The sequence below is a fragment of the Agelaius tricolor genome, unplaced genomic scaffold (genome assembly GCF_023055355.1).
Source record: "Agelaius tricolor isolate 1412-34295 unplaced genomic scaffold, bAgeTri1.0.p SCAF_3, whole genome shotgun sequence".
NCBI classification, from domain to species: domain Eukaryota; kingdom Metazoa; phylum Chordata; class Aves; order Passeriformes; family Icteridae; genus Agelaius; species Agelaius tricolor.
Window position 1 is genome coordinate 57,073,848 of NW_027269263.1, and position 19,104 is coordinate 57,092,951.

Consider the following 19,104-nt stretch of genomic DNA (forward strand, 5'->3'; position numbering starts at 1 on the left):
TCATGAGACCTGGAGCACCTCCAGAACTGCTCCTCTGAATGGAAAGTGCCTCTTGTCTCCAGCTCTGTGGAGATGTTGCAGTTGACACTGGTGAGGGACAAAGTGTGGCTTCTGTACACATTATACTTCTACCCCAGACTCCAACTGCACTGAGCCACTCACTTTCCAAACCCCTCCCCACTCCCTGGGATGGGGAAGAGAATCAGAAAAAGGTAAAGCTCATGGGTTGAGATCAGAACAGTCTAATAATTGAAATATAAAGTATAATGTAATAATAATGAAAATAAAAAAGGGAGGGAGGAATAAAACACAAGGGGAAAAACCAAATAGTGCCAATACAATTGCTCACCACCTGCTGACCAATGCCCCTCCCATCCCTGAGCAGAAATTGGCAACTTCTGGCCAAGTACCCCTGTTTACAGACTGGGCATGACATCCCATGGCATGGAATATCCCTCTGTCAGTCTGGGTCAGCTGTCCTGGCCATGCTCCTCCTGGTTTCTGGTGCACCTGCTCCCTGACAGAGCACGGGACACTTGACAAGACACTTGACACTGAAGGTCCTTGACTTAGGGGTCAGCACTACTGAGCAGCAACTGAACCATCAGTGTGTTACCAATGTTATTCTCATATTTAATCCAAAACACAACACTAGGAAGGAAACCAACTCTATCCCAGCTAACCCAGACAACACAATATGATTTCAAGTTGACTTTCAGATCATCTGAGATAAGGGGATGAAACAGTATAGCTTCCATAACAACATCACTCCAAAACAGGAGGAGACGTCTCCAAATGATAAATACTCCATCTGGAAAGATTTATATGGAAGTCCCTCTGGTTTCATTATGTAGTTATCCTTATTGATTGGTTTGACTGACTTAATTTGCCTTGGAGGAAACTATCAATTTTAAAGCATCTGAGTTCACCAGTAGTGTTGATAACAGGGATATAAGGAGTAATTAGGGACAGTGCAAGTGCAACCAGGATAGGAGGTGCTGAGTGGCTCCTGCAGCGACTGAGGCAGTGACAGCAATGAGGGCAAACACAAAACACGGCTGCAGGCGAAGGATCAAAACAGAGGAAATGCCTTACAAGGCAGACTGCTGCCAGAAACCATTAACTTCATTTTGAATAAACTAAAGAGAGATTTAGGCTTTTGTAGGTAAAGCCATTATTCTAATTAGTCATGCTAGGCTATAGAAGAGCAAACAGGATACCAGGAGGTGTTACCAGCAACCACACAGACAAGAGGGGATGCTGTCACTGCAAACCACTCAGACCAGCTCAGCTGAGTCTGGGGTGAAGACTAGTTTATTTTAAATAAAACAACTTGGTGCTTTCTAGGTGTGTTATAGATCCAATCAGGATGCATTTGTTTATAGACAAGTGCTGGGCAGTTACATTTTTACTGACCTGTGTAGTGAATTTCTAGTTATTGCGCAGCAATGTTTCATTTGATATCCCTTGTTCTGGTCAGCAGGGAGGTTTGGTTGGGTCATGGCTCTGTTTAAGTGAGTGGGTCAGGATGGTGTTGCCAGTTAAGGCTGCTGGTTCACAGTTTCACCTCCACTAAAGCAAATTCAGGGCAATTCCAGAGGCTCCAGTGTTGCTTTGGTGAATTTTTGCTGCTGTAAGGAAAAGGATGTGGTTACTACTGGCTCTGACAATGGTGGGAGCAGATGTCTGGTGTGATAACAAGGTGTCCCTTTGTCACATTTGTCACTGGTATAAGCCCTGTCAAGCAGAGTGTCTCATGTTTGGCTCATGAGACAAAGATTTATGTTTGCAAAGTGGAAAGATTCAGAACAATGCTATATTTTTTGGAAGTTGTATGAGAGCTGCTCATAACACCAGTCAGTTATAATTAAAAAAAAAAAAAAAAAGTGGATGCAAACCAGGGACAGTTGCTTTCCTTCAACAGAATAACCTGGAATTTGGTGCTAAAATAGAAACTGTGAAAAGTACAGAATGAAGGTATCAGCCTAACAGGTCTATAAAGATATATATATATATAAGTTGCTATTATAAACCATACTGGGACTATTAGGAAAACATTTAAAATAGATTTTGGCTCAAGCTCTTGGAAATAGATTATTTTCTTCTTCTGTATTTCAACCACACAGTAACTTATTAGCATTTTCTATTTATATTGCTGCTGGTCCCTGTTTACTGTTACTAAATCTACTTGCCTTGGAGCACTTGGTGCCGTGTTGCTCTCTGTGGAGCCCTTAGATTTCAGCAGTAAATTGTAAATTGTCTTCTCATCCCTCCTGACAATGGCCTGAAACCACCAACAGGCTGCAGACCAGGGCCTCACCAGCCCATTCCCCTGACTCGTGGAGCCAAATCACACATTGCACAAGGGACTCACTCAGTGTCCTGGGAATTGTGCTATAGAATGGGGATATTCTCCACAATTCCACATTTCCACAATTCTCCCCATTCTCCGTAATTTCCATATGTGTAGTTCCTGTTAGGTTTAATGAGACCAGTACTCATAAATCCCTGAGATTAAATTATAACCCTAAATGGGTTCTAACAAAAGGTGCCCAAAAGTTTTGATTAACAATCCCCTTAAAGAAAAACATTAAAAGTGAGATTAAGCAAAAAATATATCCTCCCTTTCACACCAAATTTTCAAAAATCTGTACATTAGTGGTTCATTCCTGCAAATCTCTGTTTCTAGTGAAGGGTTTTCTTCAGAAAATATTCACAAATGTGGAAAGAAAGCACTTCTCCTGTAAGCACCTAAAAGCCCTAAACTGAACTGTTTCCCTGAATCCCAACTTGTGAATGTAATTCAAATGTGAACTTGCAATAAATTATTATTTTCAGAACTATAAAGAAAATATATTTAAATTTCACATATGGGAGGGGGGAAGGTTATAAAACCCACGCTTCTTATCTCAAGTGTGAGTCACTTCAGCACAGTGGTACCCTCTGAAGAATCAGGTTGCTGTATTCAGGCTCTGGTTTTTCTCCTGACCACAGAAGGACTTATGGATTTTAGAGACAGACTTTATTAGGCTGTTTTACATGTATCTGTTTTTTTCCTACTGTTCTGATTAACATGTGGATGGTATTTTCCCCCCAGCATTGCAGATAGTGAAAAGATTTATTATTTAATAGTGAAGCAGTAGCAATAATAACAATAATGAAACAAACACCTGACTTCAAGAAAGATAAAGATAACATACTGCTGGGTGGGAGAATGTATCTGTTAGTTGCTGCTCTTTTCTTGATTCATCCTCTTTAATAATTTATCAAACCATCCTGACCCTTAATTGATCACAAGGCTACCAAGTGCTTTAGCAGTCTGTTACACTCTGTCAAATGAGATGTGTTTTTTCCTGTGAAGCAGAATGAAATCTCCCCCCAAAAATCAATTGGCAACAGTGCATTTCAGCTGGGGGGGGTGCAGTTCACTTAGAGCCCCATTCTGCACTTTAACTCCAGTTGAAAGGAACTTGCATGTGCAATTTAGAAACCTTTATCTGGCTACTTGCTTGGGTAAAAACTGCATGAGCTCACAACTGTACATTTGTGTTCATGCTTTAGAAATTATAGTTACCAGCTCCAGATATTTCTTTACTCCCAATGATTCCTTTTAACATGAATTATTGATGTTTTCCTTAAACATTTTGGTGGGATTTTTTTTCAGGACAAAACCCACCAAAAAACAGAGAGCAATTTGATTTTCTTCCCATCACTAGTTCTAAAATTTTAAGACTACATTGCAGGGTCCTGAAAGGGGCTCATAACTGTTTAAGGATGTTGTTCAAATATTCTTCCAATAACTGAAACTATGGCATTATTTCACTCTCTGTAGCATTCAGTGAAAACATATATTTAATTTTTAAATATGTTTACAGGTAAGTCTCAAAAAGGTTCTTTAAACATCTGAAGATACACAGGACAAATGGAGGTTCCCACCTCTGAAGGTGTGGTCTGAAAGCTGCAGCTTTACCAGCTGTAAATAACACTTCATGTCTATAAACATTCAGATTTTATCCTAAATTGTTCCTTATGGTCTCCACTTGGCTTTCTGTGAGTTCAGGTCTTTCCAGCCACCAGTGCAGCCGTGCTGGGGCCTCTGCTGCACCTCAAATAATGTGGAGAGGCACATGGCCTCCCCTGAACGAGCAGAGGACCTTGGCTCTGCACAGTCCTGGAGATCTGTTCTGCAGGGGTTTCACTGAGCAACCAGGCTCCTTGCTAACAGCCACAGAGTTGTCCCTTGTCCCAGCACTCCTGGATCTCAGTGGTGTGATCTTCCCTGTGACAGGAGAGTGGGGGCACCCCTCTGTATAACTGATCCTCAATTTCTTAGAGAGGATGTGCTTCTGGAAAGTAGAGGCTGGGCATAAGCTCCCTGCCAAAGTGATTACTTTAACTGATAATAAAAAAGGCTACCAGCATCTTTCATTTTGAAAAAAAAATTAATCATCCCCTCAGAGCAAGTCCTTGGTGCTGCATGGGGAAAACAAGTAGCAAACCCTGGTTTGGCCACTTCTGCATGGGATTCAGCACAGGAGGTGTTTTCAGGCACAGTCACTTTTGCATATTCCTTGCTTTGTAACACCAGACAGAACTGCACTTACCTTGGGGATTTGTGGATCACCCTTTGAGATGCTAGAGCCTGGATGGAGAACACAGCCTCCAGCTCTGCTTCCCAAGGGAAGAGATGGTTCCTAAGGCTAGGTACTTTATTTTTGCATAATGCAAAATCTAATTTGAAAATGTCTGTTTCTGACTCAAATTTATTATCTCCTAATCAGGAATTATTGCTTTCTCAAAGATGCCAGAGTTATTTTGTTACTTGGAGATTTTTCTTGGAATTTCATCAATATTTTATGTATGGCATTTTGCTCTCACTTACTTACACATATCTGTGAAAATGGAAGCATGAAGCAGATAATCAGTTTAGAAGCAGCAAAGCCAAAATGTGGTGATTCATTTTACACCTGTATTTAACATTCATTCTCTTGTTTAATATACTCAAATCATGTAGTAAATAGGAAATGGTATCTAGCTGCCATCTGATTCATCACTGCAAATTCTGTTTCTTTTATAAGATGAAAGTTGAGCCTTAGCTATAAGGAAGGGTTTACCAAGGACCTTGACATGCAGATGAGCTCCTTGTATGAAGTTCTGGTTTAGAAAACTGTTTTCTAAAGAGGATATGTCATGTTGTAATACAGAATATTATGTAGTTACATAACACAGAGTGAAAGTCAGAGCTATTGCAGATCCATGTTTCTCAGACTTACAAAGCAGAGAAAGATGTGACTCTTTCCTGCATTTATCTGGGGAAATTAGATTGCATTAGATGCTCCCCAAGCTCTATCACTAGAAAAGATCATCTTTTGTGTTCCAGGGGCCTAAATGGAAGAATGTCTGCTATAATCTATGGTTCTCCCTTTTGGAGAAGCTACACAACTAGGTGAAAGTAATAAGGAGTTCAGGATCAACACCTGAATTTGGGCATTTGTGGACCACCATTTTCACATCTCACACACCTTTGTGTATATCATCTTACAAAGGAAGCAAAATATTTCCCTGCATTAGCTGTTACAGTCCTAGTAGTGGTTCTGATTATCAATTAAATATTTAAAGATTGAACTTATGTATTTATCATCTGACTTTACCTAAGCTTTTCCTTCCAATATTTTTCTCTATCCCTACATTTCTTGTATTATTTTTATCCCTTGAAATCTACCTCTTCATATAGAAGTTCTTTGATTGACTATAGATAGTTTATTGAATAGAGTAAAGCACATTTTGTTTAAAGTTTACACAATAAAAACAGCTGCTGAGTTCCCTCTTGAGAGGGACTGAGAATGTCTAATTTCTGTCCTGGCAGTGCTGTTGGCAGGTACAAAGCATGTCTGGGATTTGAATGGTTGTAATGGTTATATTGATCATACTGAGATTCCTAAAGCCTCAGAAATTTTAGGGAATGGAGAGTCTAGAAAGAAGTCTGCAGCATGTCATTATGAGGAGTGCACACTGTAAAACCAAGGCAAAAGGGGTTCAGAGAGATGCTAACAGACTCTTTGCATGCAGCATGTTTTAGAGCTGTGGATGGGTACCTCTCACAAAACTTTGAACATTTCAGTATTCATTAAGTCACATGGAAACACTTGATTTTTTTGCTGAAGTGTTTCTAGAGTTTTATACAGGATGATCTTAAATTTTCACCTAAAGATTATTAGTTTTGTGAGGCTTGTGAGAATTTGTGAGACTAGACATGAATGTACGTAGTTGCACTGGTCACCAGGGTGTGAGGGAGATACCTACACACAATATTGACCTGAGCCACTCTGAAGCTGTCAGAGGTACACACAGGACCCAGTTTTGTTCTTAGAGCTGCTGTGTAATCAGGCTTGTCTCATAGCCATTTAAATTTTTTGTAGCAGAATTTTTTGTTTTTTCATTTTGTACTTTGATTTGCTATGGGCAAACACACAGTCTGAGAAGCAGCTCACCAGTTTGGAGAGGGGCTGGAGGAGAAGGGGGGAGTTGCCTTCCATAATAAGGAACTGCAAAAAGACTGGAAGCAAAAGGGTGGAATAATATTACTTGCCCTTAATTTAGCAAGTTCTTAGTATCAATTCAATTTTCCATTGTTTTTTGCATTTTTATCAATTTTATGTTCACCTTTTCAATAGGAAACCTTGGAACTTAAGCATCAAGCAGTTTTTTAATATTGCTGTCACTTACTGAAGTTTCATTATTTAATTGTTGTTAAATGTTCTAAAGGCTCTGAACTCCTAAATGGGATTGATGTACTCAGTAAAGGTCCAGCAGATGAGGAGGGTTGTTTTTATTGTAACGATATAACAATCAATTATTAATAAAATACAAAGATAAGATGGTGATAAAATTATAAAATTGGGATTTGAATGATTGCTGTGCTATTCATTGACTTTTTTCTGAAAAAATAAAATTGAATGACTTGTTTTTTTTTCCTTGTTTAGAATTTATTCTAGTAACTGCAAAATTGCTCTTTTTTTAAACTGTAAATCAAAGGAAAAAGAAATTCTCCACAGATGTTGTATGTGTTTGATGTATTAGGCACATTTTTGCAGTATACTGCCTGAAACCTAGGGAATTCATTAACTCACAAGTTGCTGCCAAGGAGGGAAGCATCACATTTCCCAAGCTGCTCTGCCTGTCCCCTGGCTGGGGGATGTGTTAGGGCAGCCTTTGTCCTCCCTTCTATTTGGCTGGCTCTGGAGAAAGGGGAATTTCTTCAAACTGAAGGGCTGCTCCTGCTTCTCCCCTGACAGCATCTGTTATTTAATTACCCTGATAGTCTGAGGCTGGCTCTTTCCCACTGCACAGCCAGGGATGATGAGAGATGAGAGCTGCAGCAGCCTCAAGACCCAGCCCACAGTGCTGAGCCACTGGCTGTAGCACAGACTGCAGAGAGGGGGACAGGCTTTGGGAACAAATCAGAGTTGCCACCTGACACCCTGAGCAAAGCAAAGCACTTGCCTAAATAGCATTTTCCCTGTGAGGGACCTCTCTGGGCATATTTTTGGTCACACCTGTCCCAGCAGAGCTCTGCTGCAGGACTTCAGCAGTGAGAGCAGGGCAGTGAGCCTGGGCACCAGGCAAGAGGGATTCCTTAAGGATGTTACTGCCACTCCTCTCAATTAGCCAAGAAAGGCAAATAAAACAATACAGCATGGCAAGAAGTGGCCATACCTCATCTGTATCTAATCTCTTGCAATAAAGAAGAGTCAGTAAAACACCATCTCTCTGGATTTCCCTACTACTGATCTCCAGAAAAGAGGCTCCATTCAGGGGAGCTTGAGCCTTCTCTGTGACTACCCTGACATCATAAGCTTCAGCTTCATTTGGGGATTTGAGCTGTGACTGTGTGAATGACAGAAAATCTCACGTGGATTTTCAGTGGGGAACTGACTGACAGACCCCAAATGAGGAGGTGGTTGTTTGCAAAAGATACAAGCATCACTACCATCACCTGCTGTCACTCCTGGGATGGATCACTTAAATTCACTGTGGCTCATTTCTCCCGCCCAAAACCTGAAGCTGGTTAAGAATTTCATAGCCCTGAGGATAAATAACATCCATAACCTTGAGCTATAGTCTGTCATCCTCACCAGTACCTGACCAGGATTTCAGACATTGCCTTTTGTTTGTAAGATGTGAAATGGTTTGCTTGTGAGACAGCCCCCACTCCGTGCAAGGTGCTGCTGGCATCCAGTCCCTGGGGACACCCAGTGGGGCATTGTGTTTGCATTAGGAAGGATTTATCCATTTCCTTGATGTAAAACTCTCACTTGCAAACTCCTTCCACCTCTGGATCTGTGGTGGCTTACAAAAATTGCTGCATTCACATCACAGGGAAATTCCCAAAAACCCAGTAATAAAGGATTCTGACACTCAGAGATTGTAGGTACACGGTGGTAATTGGGATGGGACTGTGGCTGAGCCTCATCCCCAGTGGGCACAGCTGTGAGCAGCAGGTGAGCAGCACTGACAGCAATGAGCCAGGGGGTGCCCAGGGGCACTGACCAACCACCAAGGGGAGCAGAGGGCACACAGGGGAAATGCACGAACATGGCGGGTATAAAAGGCTGGGCTAAAGAGCAAAAAGGGCAGATGCTTGAAGTGATGGTAGAAGGGAAGCCTTCTGAAGTGATGTTGCTCTGTATGGGCAGACACCTGAAACCTTCTGAAGTGGTACAATGTTACTCTGCATGGGTTGAAGCTTTCTGAAATTGTATGGTGATACTCTGTGGTGTATTGTGCCCATCTCAGCTGTGGCGTGTGCTGTGGTGTACACTATGACAAGACACAGGCTTTATTTCTCTGTTGTTGTTTGAATTGCAACAAGCAAATTTGGGAAATACCAGCCACTATAAACTTGGAGGTGCAATCATCAAATAGTGACAGTGACCTTTCTGAGCACAGTAGGGCCCGCTCCCATTGCCTTTTCCTATTAGCAATGTTTCAGCCCATGTCACTGTTTTCTGAAATGAAGGTCCAATATTTGAAGTAACTCAGAACAAGGCATTCTCTTCTGATAACTTTGTTTTAAAGAATAGTTGTATCATTTACTCTTTCATGTAGTAGGAGTAAAGGGGTAGGGATCCATTCTGGTAAGATTGCCTTCTTTTAAGCCAAAGGGTGTCAAACAAACAACCACGTTTGTACTACTTTGTAGGAAAATACAAAAGGGCTCCAAGGGGAGAAAGATTGCTGTCAGACATTTTTTTAACATTAAAAATACAGTTCTTTTGTTTAATGTTGAACTGCAGTGAATTCCAGAGGGAGGGATTAACAGATGACATTTGCATTCATTCATGTATTAGAAGCACGTATGAAAAAGAATTAAAAGAAAAATCAAAAGAACATGTACTGATAAAACTGTGGAAGGTTGCTGCTTTTACTTTACATCAGAAGAGTTTGTGAATCCAGGGCTCATCTGTTTTTCTCAAATATATGTCTTTTAATAGATAATACCTTTCTCTAAGAGCTTCATTTTTCTGATTAAAATTTAACTTCTTTTTTGTTTGCGTCAGGTGTTATTTTCTTTTAGATCTCTAATGAGTGTAAATGAGGTAATAGAATAACTGATTTACAGTAGCTGTGATCCAGCTCCTCCTTCAAAAATGCAAATACTTCCTCTGGTATTGGCCTCATGAAGACTAATAGCAGAAAATACATGGAGCCTTGCAGTAAATGCAAAGTCAGCCTTGGCTCAGGCAAAGGCCAGCTCCAGTATTTTCATTGGCATTAATTCTAGTTATTTGATGGCACACCCCTGGGGTTTTTTCATTCCGCGTTGCCATGATGAAACACATGGCAGACGCATTTCTCGGTCTGTTAGCACCTTGCAATGAGCCATTAACACTTGTTACTGTTTCCTTCCTCTGTCTCTTTCTCCCAGGAATTATGTCTGACCACCAGTTTGGGAACCAGTTCATGTGCAGTGTGGTTGCATCCCATGTGAGCCATCTCCCAACCACCAACCTCAGCTTTGTTTGGATTGCTCCACCTGCAGGGACGGGCTGTGTCAACTTCATGTACGTATGGGCACAGAGTGATGGGCAGACACTCTGGAGAGAATGGAACCATCCAACCTGCTCACGCTGTCTGAATAAAGCAGTCAGAGTACACTGCCAGGTGTAAACTGTAATTTGAAGTAAGAATAATGAGTTCTTCCTGGCTGAAGCGTTTCTGTGCTCATTGGGACTTCTGACTTTCAAAGCATGTAGGAAGTCTAGCATTTAAAAGAAATGGATTCTTCTTCGTAATTAATCATATCATTGATCCTTTAAGTATATAGCCCATTTGCACTGACAGAGTCTTGTGACAATTGCATTTAATATGAGTTAGAACATCACACAGATATATTATTCATATTGTAAGCATCAATACAAAATGCAAGTATTTGAGAGTAGCTATACTCAAGTATTTACTGTTTCTAATTTTAAACACTCTGAACCAAGAATGACCAAGAGGGTTTTGTTTTTTTTTTTTGATAACTTGTTTTAAAGACATAAGTTATCATTTGATGTTTTAGCACCAAATAAAGTTCTAACAGAATAGCTTAACTTGAACTATTAGCATATAAATTATTATCTTTTACCTTCAAGTAATTTCTAATTATTTGTCCCAGAATTTTATAGACCAGATTTGAGAGAGAAAATACACTGAGAATGCAGTCAAAAGTAGCAAATGTTTCAAGTTTGACATTTTCAAGAAAAAAGGCAGACAGCTCCCTAATTCAATAAGTGAATAATTGCAATATTTTAGAGACACCTTTCTGTGGCTGTCCTGTTGTCAAAACAAGCTTTCTGAATATTATTCCCTTTCAATCTATACTGGGAAGCAGCAGGTAAGTGCCCCAAATAATCAAGTTGTTTTTGTAAAAAATAAAAATGAACGACTGACTTTGACTACATAAGTTGCTGATGGTGCGCACTGTACCTGTAGACTGATTTACCTGTGACTTTGATATCTCCCCTTACCTACATAATGCACTTTTTTGCCTGTACTGTCAGGATACGTTATTTATTAGCTGTGATGACAACGTCAAGACATTTTTATTTCTAGCTCTCTCTTCTTCTAAATACCCAACAGTATATTGGAAAATAATAGTTTTGATGGTTGGTAGCTAAATTGTGAGTATATTTATTGTATATACAACAGTTGTATATACCTTGAGGAAATCTGTCAGCTATGGGGTTTATACAACATTTAACTTCTTACTAAAAACGATTTCTTTTTTGGATAAAGAAGCAGCTAAAGTTTGTTTGGGCTGCCTGTACATCTTCTCTGTTTCACTCTTGCTTACTCCCTTTTTTCCTTGAATTATTTTGTTTTCCTGCTGTTCAAAAAATATTTGTTGAATTTTTGGTCCCAACTTGCAGAGTGACTGTGAATGTATTTGTTATGAAATATGACCCTCCATTGTGAGTTTTGAGGTCAATTTCTAACCAGTCATTCATTTTCCTGGGGGTGATTTTTTCCATGGTCTTGTATTGGGTTTTTTGTTCATGCTTGCCATTGTTGAAGAAGACCTGACAAATAACTCTGCAGAAATACAAATACTATTATGAATATCTGATTCTCATTTAAGTGAAATTAAAGGAATATTTTTCTAAGGCAATAAATGCTTGTCTATCTTGAAATCGATGGAAGGTTCAACACTGGCTTCAGTGGTAACAGAGTAAGACCAGCACTGAACAGTTTTGGAAATCAAACCTGTAATTTCCTCTTTAAGTCATAATCCACCTGTTTGCCATTAGCACCCCTTGAACAAAGGTGGTGTTCCCACTGTGTTAGGGAAGTCCTTAGCCATGCATAGAGAAATCTGAATTTATTGTTGACTAGGTAATTTGCAGCATGGATGTAAGCCTACATCTGGCAGGGCTGAGAGCCCGGCACCACAGCTGCTCCCAGGCTCCCTGGGTCGGTCTTGGTGGCTTTTCAGAATGTCTCACATGAGGTATAAGGATGCTACATGGGTGATACTGTTTTGTCTTTGAGGATGAGCAAAATGATGTGGTTATATCAGTTTGCTTTCCCATAGAACAAATTCAGACCAGAGTGGAAAGTCTCAGCTTCTCTGGAGTTGGTGTTTACTCCAGGATCACACTTGTCTGCAGGAATACTGGCTAAACATGATCATCAGTTGAAGGAAATGTAAAGAGGGGAAATATGTTTTACCTCTAATCCTCCTCCTCAATTTTTCTTCAGCTGCCCACACTTTGTTGCCTCAGCTGGTGTTTCTCCTGCTTACTAAATCACACATTGCAGTAAACAAAGCTATTTTTGGGGTACAGTGTTAGTCTGCCTACCTTACCCAGTTCCCTGAATACAAGAGTTCCAGAGGACTCAATCTTATTTGTCTCCTTTTGTGCCTTTATAGCAAATAAGTTTTCTTAACACTTTCAATTGAATATAAAGTTTAAATTTAATATAGATTACATTTAATGTATCAATTTAATTTTTGTTTAACTTAGTATAAATTGGAAGCTCATAGAAAGATACATGAATTTATAGACTCTGACTATAGTTCAGTATAGGTAAGAGCTTCCTATACTGTTTGTTGCCAATTTGTCTGTGATTCAGATCAGCTCATTAGTCTTTGACCTCCCTGGGGATGGATAATAAGGTTATTAATTAGCATTGGCTTTGACATGCGATTTTTGAGTGTTGATTCCTCTCCCTGGACGATTCTCAGGAGGAACTGAACAAAGGTCACCAGGCAAATCTCTCACAGGCCAGGCAGCTTTTGCTATAGATGCACAGATAGCTTTTATTAACTGCACACACTATTGACCTGTTCTGGCTTCCACTGAAGCAGTGGAATTCTGTGGATGTGACACAAAGTCACAACCCTGTAGACATGATGGGCAAAATTCCCTTTCACTTCATCTGGGCTTTTTGGTGTGCTCTTCCAGAGCTCAGTCCTGAAAGACAGGAGCCCTAAGACATGAGATTTGTGCAGTGATGCTGTCAGCCTGTTCTTCCTTGTAGCTCTTATATCCATTGGTAAGCAAACAAACATGATGAAGGGGTTGAGATATTAAGATACTAACTTTCATAAAAATCAGTAGCCTGACAGGCCATTTATACCTGTAAATTTGGGCATTCCCAACAACAATCCTCCCTGCTACAACATGATTTGTTTATAAACTGCCAGAAATATTCCTGCTGTCAGTGTGTCAGTTCCCAGTCCTTGCATTTCCCAGTCATGGTGCAGGAGGATGGCTCCTGGCCACAGTCAGGTTACTGACACAGCCAGTGAGGGACACACCAGGGTATTGCTGTGCTGCAGCAAGGAATGACTTGCTGGAGCATGGAGGATGTGGGGCACAGCTCTGCAAGGAAAATGGGCTTATTTCTGTGTATGTGAGATGCACAGCAAATTTGGGTTCACACCAGCTTGCTAGCACAGCACTCAGTTTCTTTCCAACCCCACTGGAATATTCCTAATCTCTGCAGTTTGATGCAGCCCCAGTTATTTCCATTGCACACAGTGCTGTGCCACTGCTGACCCTAAATGTAATGTTACCTGATGGAGATTGGCATCTTTCCTTGGCTCAGTGTTTCACTCAACAAGCCTTCTCCCCAGCTGCACCAGGAAAAGGGGTAGTGTAGAGCCCTGTGCTCCGTAGGGGAAGGTGGCTGGATCAAACCTGGTTCTGTGCAAAATGAGGCAATAGCCATTTTTTCACACTAGTCGTGTGCAAATTTATTTTAACCCTGTTAGGTTTTTTTCCTGAAAGTACTTTATTATGGCTACTAAATGAATGTTAAAAGTACCTTTCTATGAAATACACTTCTAAGAGAAACACTGAGTGCTGTTGGTGCTCCTGTAGTACATCTTAGTGTGATCCTTTAGTGTGTTTTCACCATAGATACTGCCAGCTGAGTTGAGGAAATGAAAGCTAAAATGCATCATTTATTACAGAATCGTTTTCTTAGCAATAACTTAGGACTTTGTTAAACAGGTATTGAGCACAGGGCCTCCCAAGCAAATTGCCAGGATCTGTAAATGCTCTTTACCACCACAAAATAGTAGGTCCTTCTTTATGCTAACAAGTAATTTCTCTGATTGTGTGCAAATTTGTAAAATATTATCTTCATAATCCTTTGGCTAGGTTTGGTGGTTTGTAATTTCTGCTCTAAGCTCACACTAACCTAGTTAAAGCTCAGCCTGACAGCAGGGATAATAATGGCTGTTACACAGGGTGGCATGCTGGATTGCATCTTAGGATGTTAAGCCTGTTGTTTTATAGATGGCTTAACTTACTAGTTTGCAAAAGTGATAAAGCTGACCTAAATAGCAAAAGCATATTTTGTTTTGACCACCAGCAGGGTTTATTGCAGAAGCTCCAGCTATTGTATTAAATAGAATTGCAGGCTGTAGAATGTACCTAGAAGAATAAGTGGTTTTTTTGTGTAAGCATTTGTGTTAGTCCCTGTACAGGTGTTTAATAATTATGATTGTGTCTATATATCCACTATAACTTCTATTAATGGAAGACTGGACTTCTGTAAAGATATCTTCCCAAGTCTGTAGGCAGAGTCTAATAAGCTAGTAAGTGCTAAAATCACATATTTTATGACATTTAATTAGCACAGCCTATGGTGCAAATGGCTCAGTAGGATTGGAAATAGCTGTGGTGGTCCCTCTCTGTGAGGACAGAGGTAAGAGAGCAGTGGTGGCTGAGGCAGGGCCCTGGCACATCACTTCTGTTGAGGCAGGAGAAACTGATTCTCAGCACAGCTCCTGGAAAAAGTCTGGGACTGAATGCTGAGGCAGACAGCTGAACTGTTGGAAGAAATTTTCAAGAAAGGAGATGTGTTTTTCACTGAGAATATGCCTCTTCCCATAATCATTTAAAGTTACAACTCCTTTCTGGGAAGTTTGAAGCACCCTGTTCCAGAACTGGTCTTTTCATGCCCATGTGTTTAAGCCTGTTTCAGGAACTGGCAATGGTGTTAATTATGAACTCAAAATACCATGCTGTACAAACACTACACAGCATAAAGTCTGTGATTGAGAGACTTGGTTACCTATTTAAAGCATTTATAGAAAACCTATGATAATAATTATAGAAATACTAAATAAACAGCCAAGAAGATTACATGCTTTACTATATTAGTTCTCTAGCCAGGGTGGGAGAGATCTATATTGTCTGAAGGAACCACATTCCCCTGGTAAACCACTTAGCTAAACTGCCATTTAAGACACTGTTTACTGTAGTTTTTTCAATTGTTTTAAAGAAGTACAAAGGATAATCTTAAAGATTAAGTACCCAATATTGTTTGTACACAATGATAATACACACAAATAATAACATAAAGTAAACAGAAAACAGCATCTATCAGAAGTGAGGTCCTTTAAGTCCCTTGTATTTATGTATCATCAACTCTCAATTATATGGTCGTGTATGTTTTTCTCCCTCACATTCCTATGATGCCACAGAACTGTACACTGAAATACACTGTTGTTCACAGCATTCTAGTTGCTGCTATATTTGAAATCTCTGCACTCAGTTGAGGATTGTGCCATAACACATATGCAAACCTTAATGTACAGATAGCCTTGACTTTGGGGTTTTGTAAAGAAGCAGCTCCATGCTTCAGTAAGTGCTGCATTTCTCTTCCTACTCTTTACTGCAACAAAAGGGAGAAGAAGGATATTTCATAGCACTCTTTGTGGTATTGGTGTGGACTCTGAGTCAGGGATTGCATGGGCAGCATCAAATAAGAGACAGTCACTGCTTACAGTCAGTTCCAACATTTAGCCCAGTGTTTCAGTTATTTTTATTTTTCCATATCACTTGTAACTTATGCCTTGTAGCAAAAAAATCATCAGTAATTGTTCCTTGCTGGTGTGTCAGTCTAGTGGAATTATGAAGAAAAATTACTCCCTTGCTTGGTTTTCCACTTCCCTGGGTAGAGGCATTGTTGTGCCGTCAATCAACATTATGTGTAATATTCTGAAAATCACGAGCCAATATTTGATTCCTATCTTGGCTCTGCTCTCATGTCCCATTTTGATGTGGTGCCCAGATTACCTCCTTCATCTTCTGTGTTTGTTAATTTCCAATGAAATGCAAACTCTGTGCATGGAATCATTGTGGCTACTCTATGACCCCAAACAACAAAGGCTCATCCAACTATGAGGAATTAGATTTAACTTGTCTGTTCATCCTGTCTTAGTTTTTTTCTATTTTGTGTAAAGCAGACTGGGTGACTAATGAGAAATTGTGGGTGTTTCAGAAACTTTTTTTAAACAGAAGATAGCAACACAAAGGGTACTGAGTAGGTGAGTGCTCAAAAGTGTTCAGAGCAAAGCAAGAAAACCATGAGAGAGGATGACAGCTGGTTGCACCTAATTGTCCACTCCTGAAAAGGGGTTTTCAGTTGTTTCAACTGGGTATGGGATATGTGCCTCTCTCCAGGCAGGTGTTTATGTGAGCTGTGTGTCTGTAATTACCTGAGGGTTAATGGGAATGCAGTCTGGTTCCATAGACATCCAGGCCTGACATTCAGCTCTACATCTAGGGAGAGGTACCTGCAGGAATACAAGGCCTTTACTGGCTTCCTGAGGATGTTTCAAATTATTTTTACTACTTCTAGGCAGCAGAATTAAGATCTAGATCTCCACTGACAAAAATGGATCTCCAGCTACATAGCTTGCTTATGGACCTTTACACAGGCATGTATTTTAAGATTTTTTTAATTGTGAATTGGAATCCCACCAAGACTCAGCTGCCTAAACATAAGCATCCTGTACCAAGTAATGAAAATTAATTTTTCATCCCCACCACCCTCAAAAGTAACTAACTTTGTCTGTGTCTAGAACTTTTCAATGAGTGGGCTGTCCAACAGTTGAAATCTGCTCAAGGGTATGAATAAAAATGGCAACTGTGTAAAGTTCATAAAATCTTGCCATTTTTTTCCTTTTTCCTTGTAGGTCAAATCTGTTGTGTAATATTATCTCAGATGACTGATATTCCTACTAAAAGCCCACTTTAATGAGAGGACTACTCTATTTTTAAGCTTATCTCCAAGTGTGCAGACAACTGGCCATTTGTGATTTTAGACTCCTTACACTGTGTTGTAGGAAAAGCAGAACCAACAAAGCCAGAAAAAATGGTTATGTGAGCATGTATTTAAAGTAAAGGTACATGAAAATTCTATTGGTGTTAGTTGAACTTAAATCCAAAGATAGGCAAGAAGCATATAATGCTACTTCTGTCAATGTTGTGTAATGCCAGAGTAGAAGCTGCAATGTTATGCTGTCTTAGGATGATTTCTTTTCTTTGTGTGATGCAAATTTATTATATCACATACTTGTAATGTATGATACCAGAAGGAAGCTCAGTATAGCCTTTGGCTGCTCTGTAAAGATTTTGTTGTGGCTTCATATAGGACTCTGGCACCTCCTGCATGAAATAAAATGAAATTTAGGAATTTTCTACTAGTTTTATCTGAATGATAAAATGGTCCTGGTGAGAATTGCTTCCCTTCTTACAAATGTTCATTTAGCAATTCTAGAAGCAGAGATTAGATTCTACTTTCTTTTTTGCAACATTCACATTATTTTTGTGCACAAGGCCATCAATTCACAATCTGTGAATCAGTTATGAGTAACTGTGTTTAAGATTCTCTCTTGAATTTTTGATAAAAATATCTCTGAAATTGATCCTCAGGGTGATTTTTCAGAATGTATTTTAGTTCATCAACAGCATAAACCTTTGTCTCATTCAAAGCATTGCTTTATCTTCCCCTTTTCTCAAAATGGCTTAATTTTGAAACCATGACTGGAGTACAGAACATATTACACACACTCCCAACACTTTGTTTCCACTAACAAGTTTTCCTGTGTATCACAGCAGTTGAATGAAATATCTTTTGCCTAGTAATAATTCATCAATAACAAACCTTTCAAAATGACATCCTAGAAGAAATATGCTGAATGAAATAGCCACTAGCCAGTTTTGGGGAGTTCTTTTGGAAATGTTAGCTATAGAAAGAGTGAAGACTAACCATACCTGGAACTATTGTCTAGAGGTAGACATGTAGTGCATACAACGTGAGTGCAGGCAAAGGCAGAGGACAATTGTAAAAGATGTTTTAGGAAGATGAATTTCAGTCCTGCAGACGAGCCTCTACAACTAAATACCATGTCTGCATGGCACACTCTGGTACCTCTGGAATGTCTCCTGGTGGGCTGTTGGAGCCTGATCATTTCAATGCCATCTCTGAAGCAGATAAAATGTCCAGTGCATGAATAAGCTGGAGTCAAGTGCATTGTCTTGTTTTTGGGGAGTCCTTGACTTCTTGCAAGGGACTATTGCCAAATGACTTGGTGAAGAACTTGATCCTGCAGGGTGCTGAGCACTGTCCTTGATCCAGCAGAGCAATCAGGTTTGTTCATGCTGTCATCAAAGACACAGGCAACACTTTCCAATTCTTTTAAAATTCATGCCTTCAGATTATTTTTTCTAATTTTGCTTTGTTTGTGTACACAGGTAAGGGCATATAAGGATGTTCTGACCATAATCTCAGTTCACACAAATTAACTTACTTTTCTCACCTTGTTTGTTTGGAGGATCTTTAATAGAGTGATCTACAAAATATTATGTAGACACACAGTAATATTCAGCAAGGAAGAAATTCTCCCTTTGTATAACAATGTTCTCCTCATGCTGAGTTTTAGCAAAGTTTAAAAACAAAGAAAGAACACTTGAATTTCAAGACAACAAAAACATTTGATCAGCTTTTTCTGCCCTCCTCCTGGGAAAACTTGATCTTGAGTATTCAGAATGACCATGATCTCAAATTATCTGACAGAATGAACTCTGTTGTACCGCAGAGGTATCACCTAGAAGAACACTTGAAGATGCTGCACCAATTCAAATAATACATTTTTATTTAAAAGCATATTATAGAAGTGATTAATGGCTGTTTTCATTACATATTTTACAGGTACAATGGCTCTGTAGCATTATGTTTTAAGGTTGATGGGGTTCTTTTCCTTATTGTTTTGGAGTGGTTTGTATCTTTTTAGCTCTTACTAGAAATGTAACAAAT

The 19,104-nt window shown here is 39.6% G+C and overlaps 1 protein-coding gene across 2 annotated transcripts in view; it reads left to right on the forward strand.

Annotated features, from left to right (window-relative positions):
* The window catches only part of RELN (reelin), a 283,789-nt gene that overhangs the window by 71,684 nt on the left and 193,001 nt on the right, over nt 1-19,104 (forward strand). For both annotated transcript variants that reach the window (XM_071423955.1, XM_071423956.1), the window contains exon 3: nt 9,929-10,064. In XM_071423955.1, the coding sequence (XP_071280056.1) occupies nt 9,929-10,064 (136 nt within the window). The remainder of the gene's footprint in view (nt 1-9,928; nt 10,065-19,104) is intronic.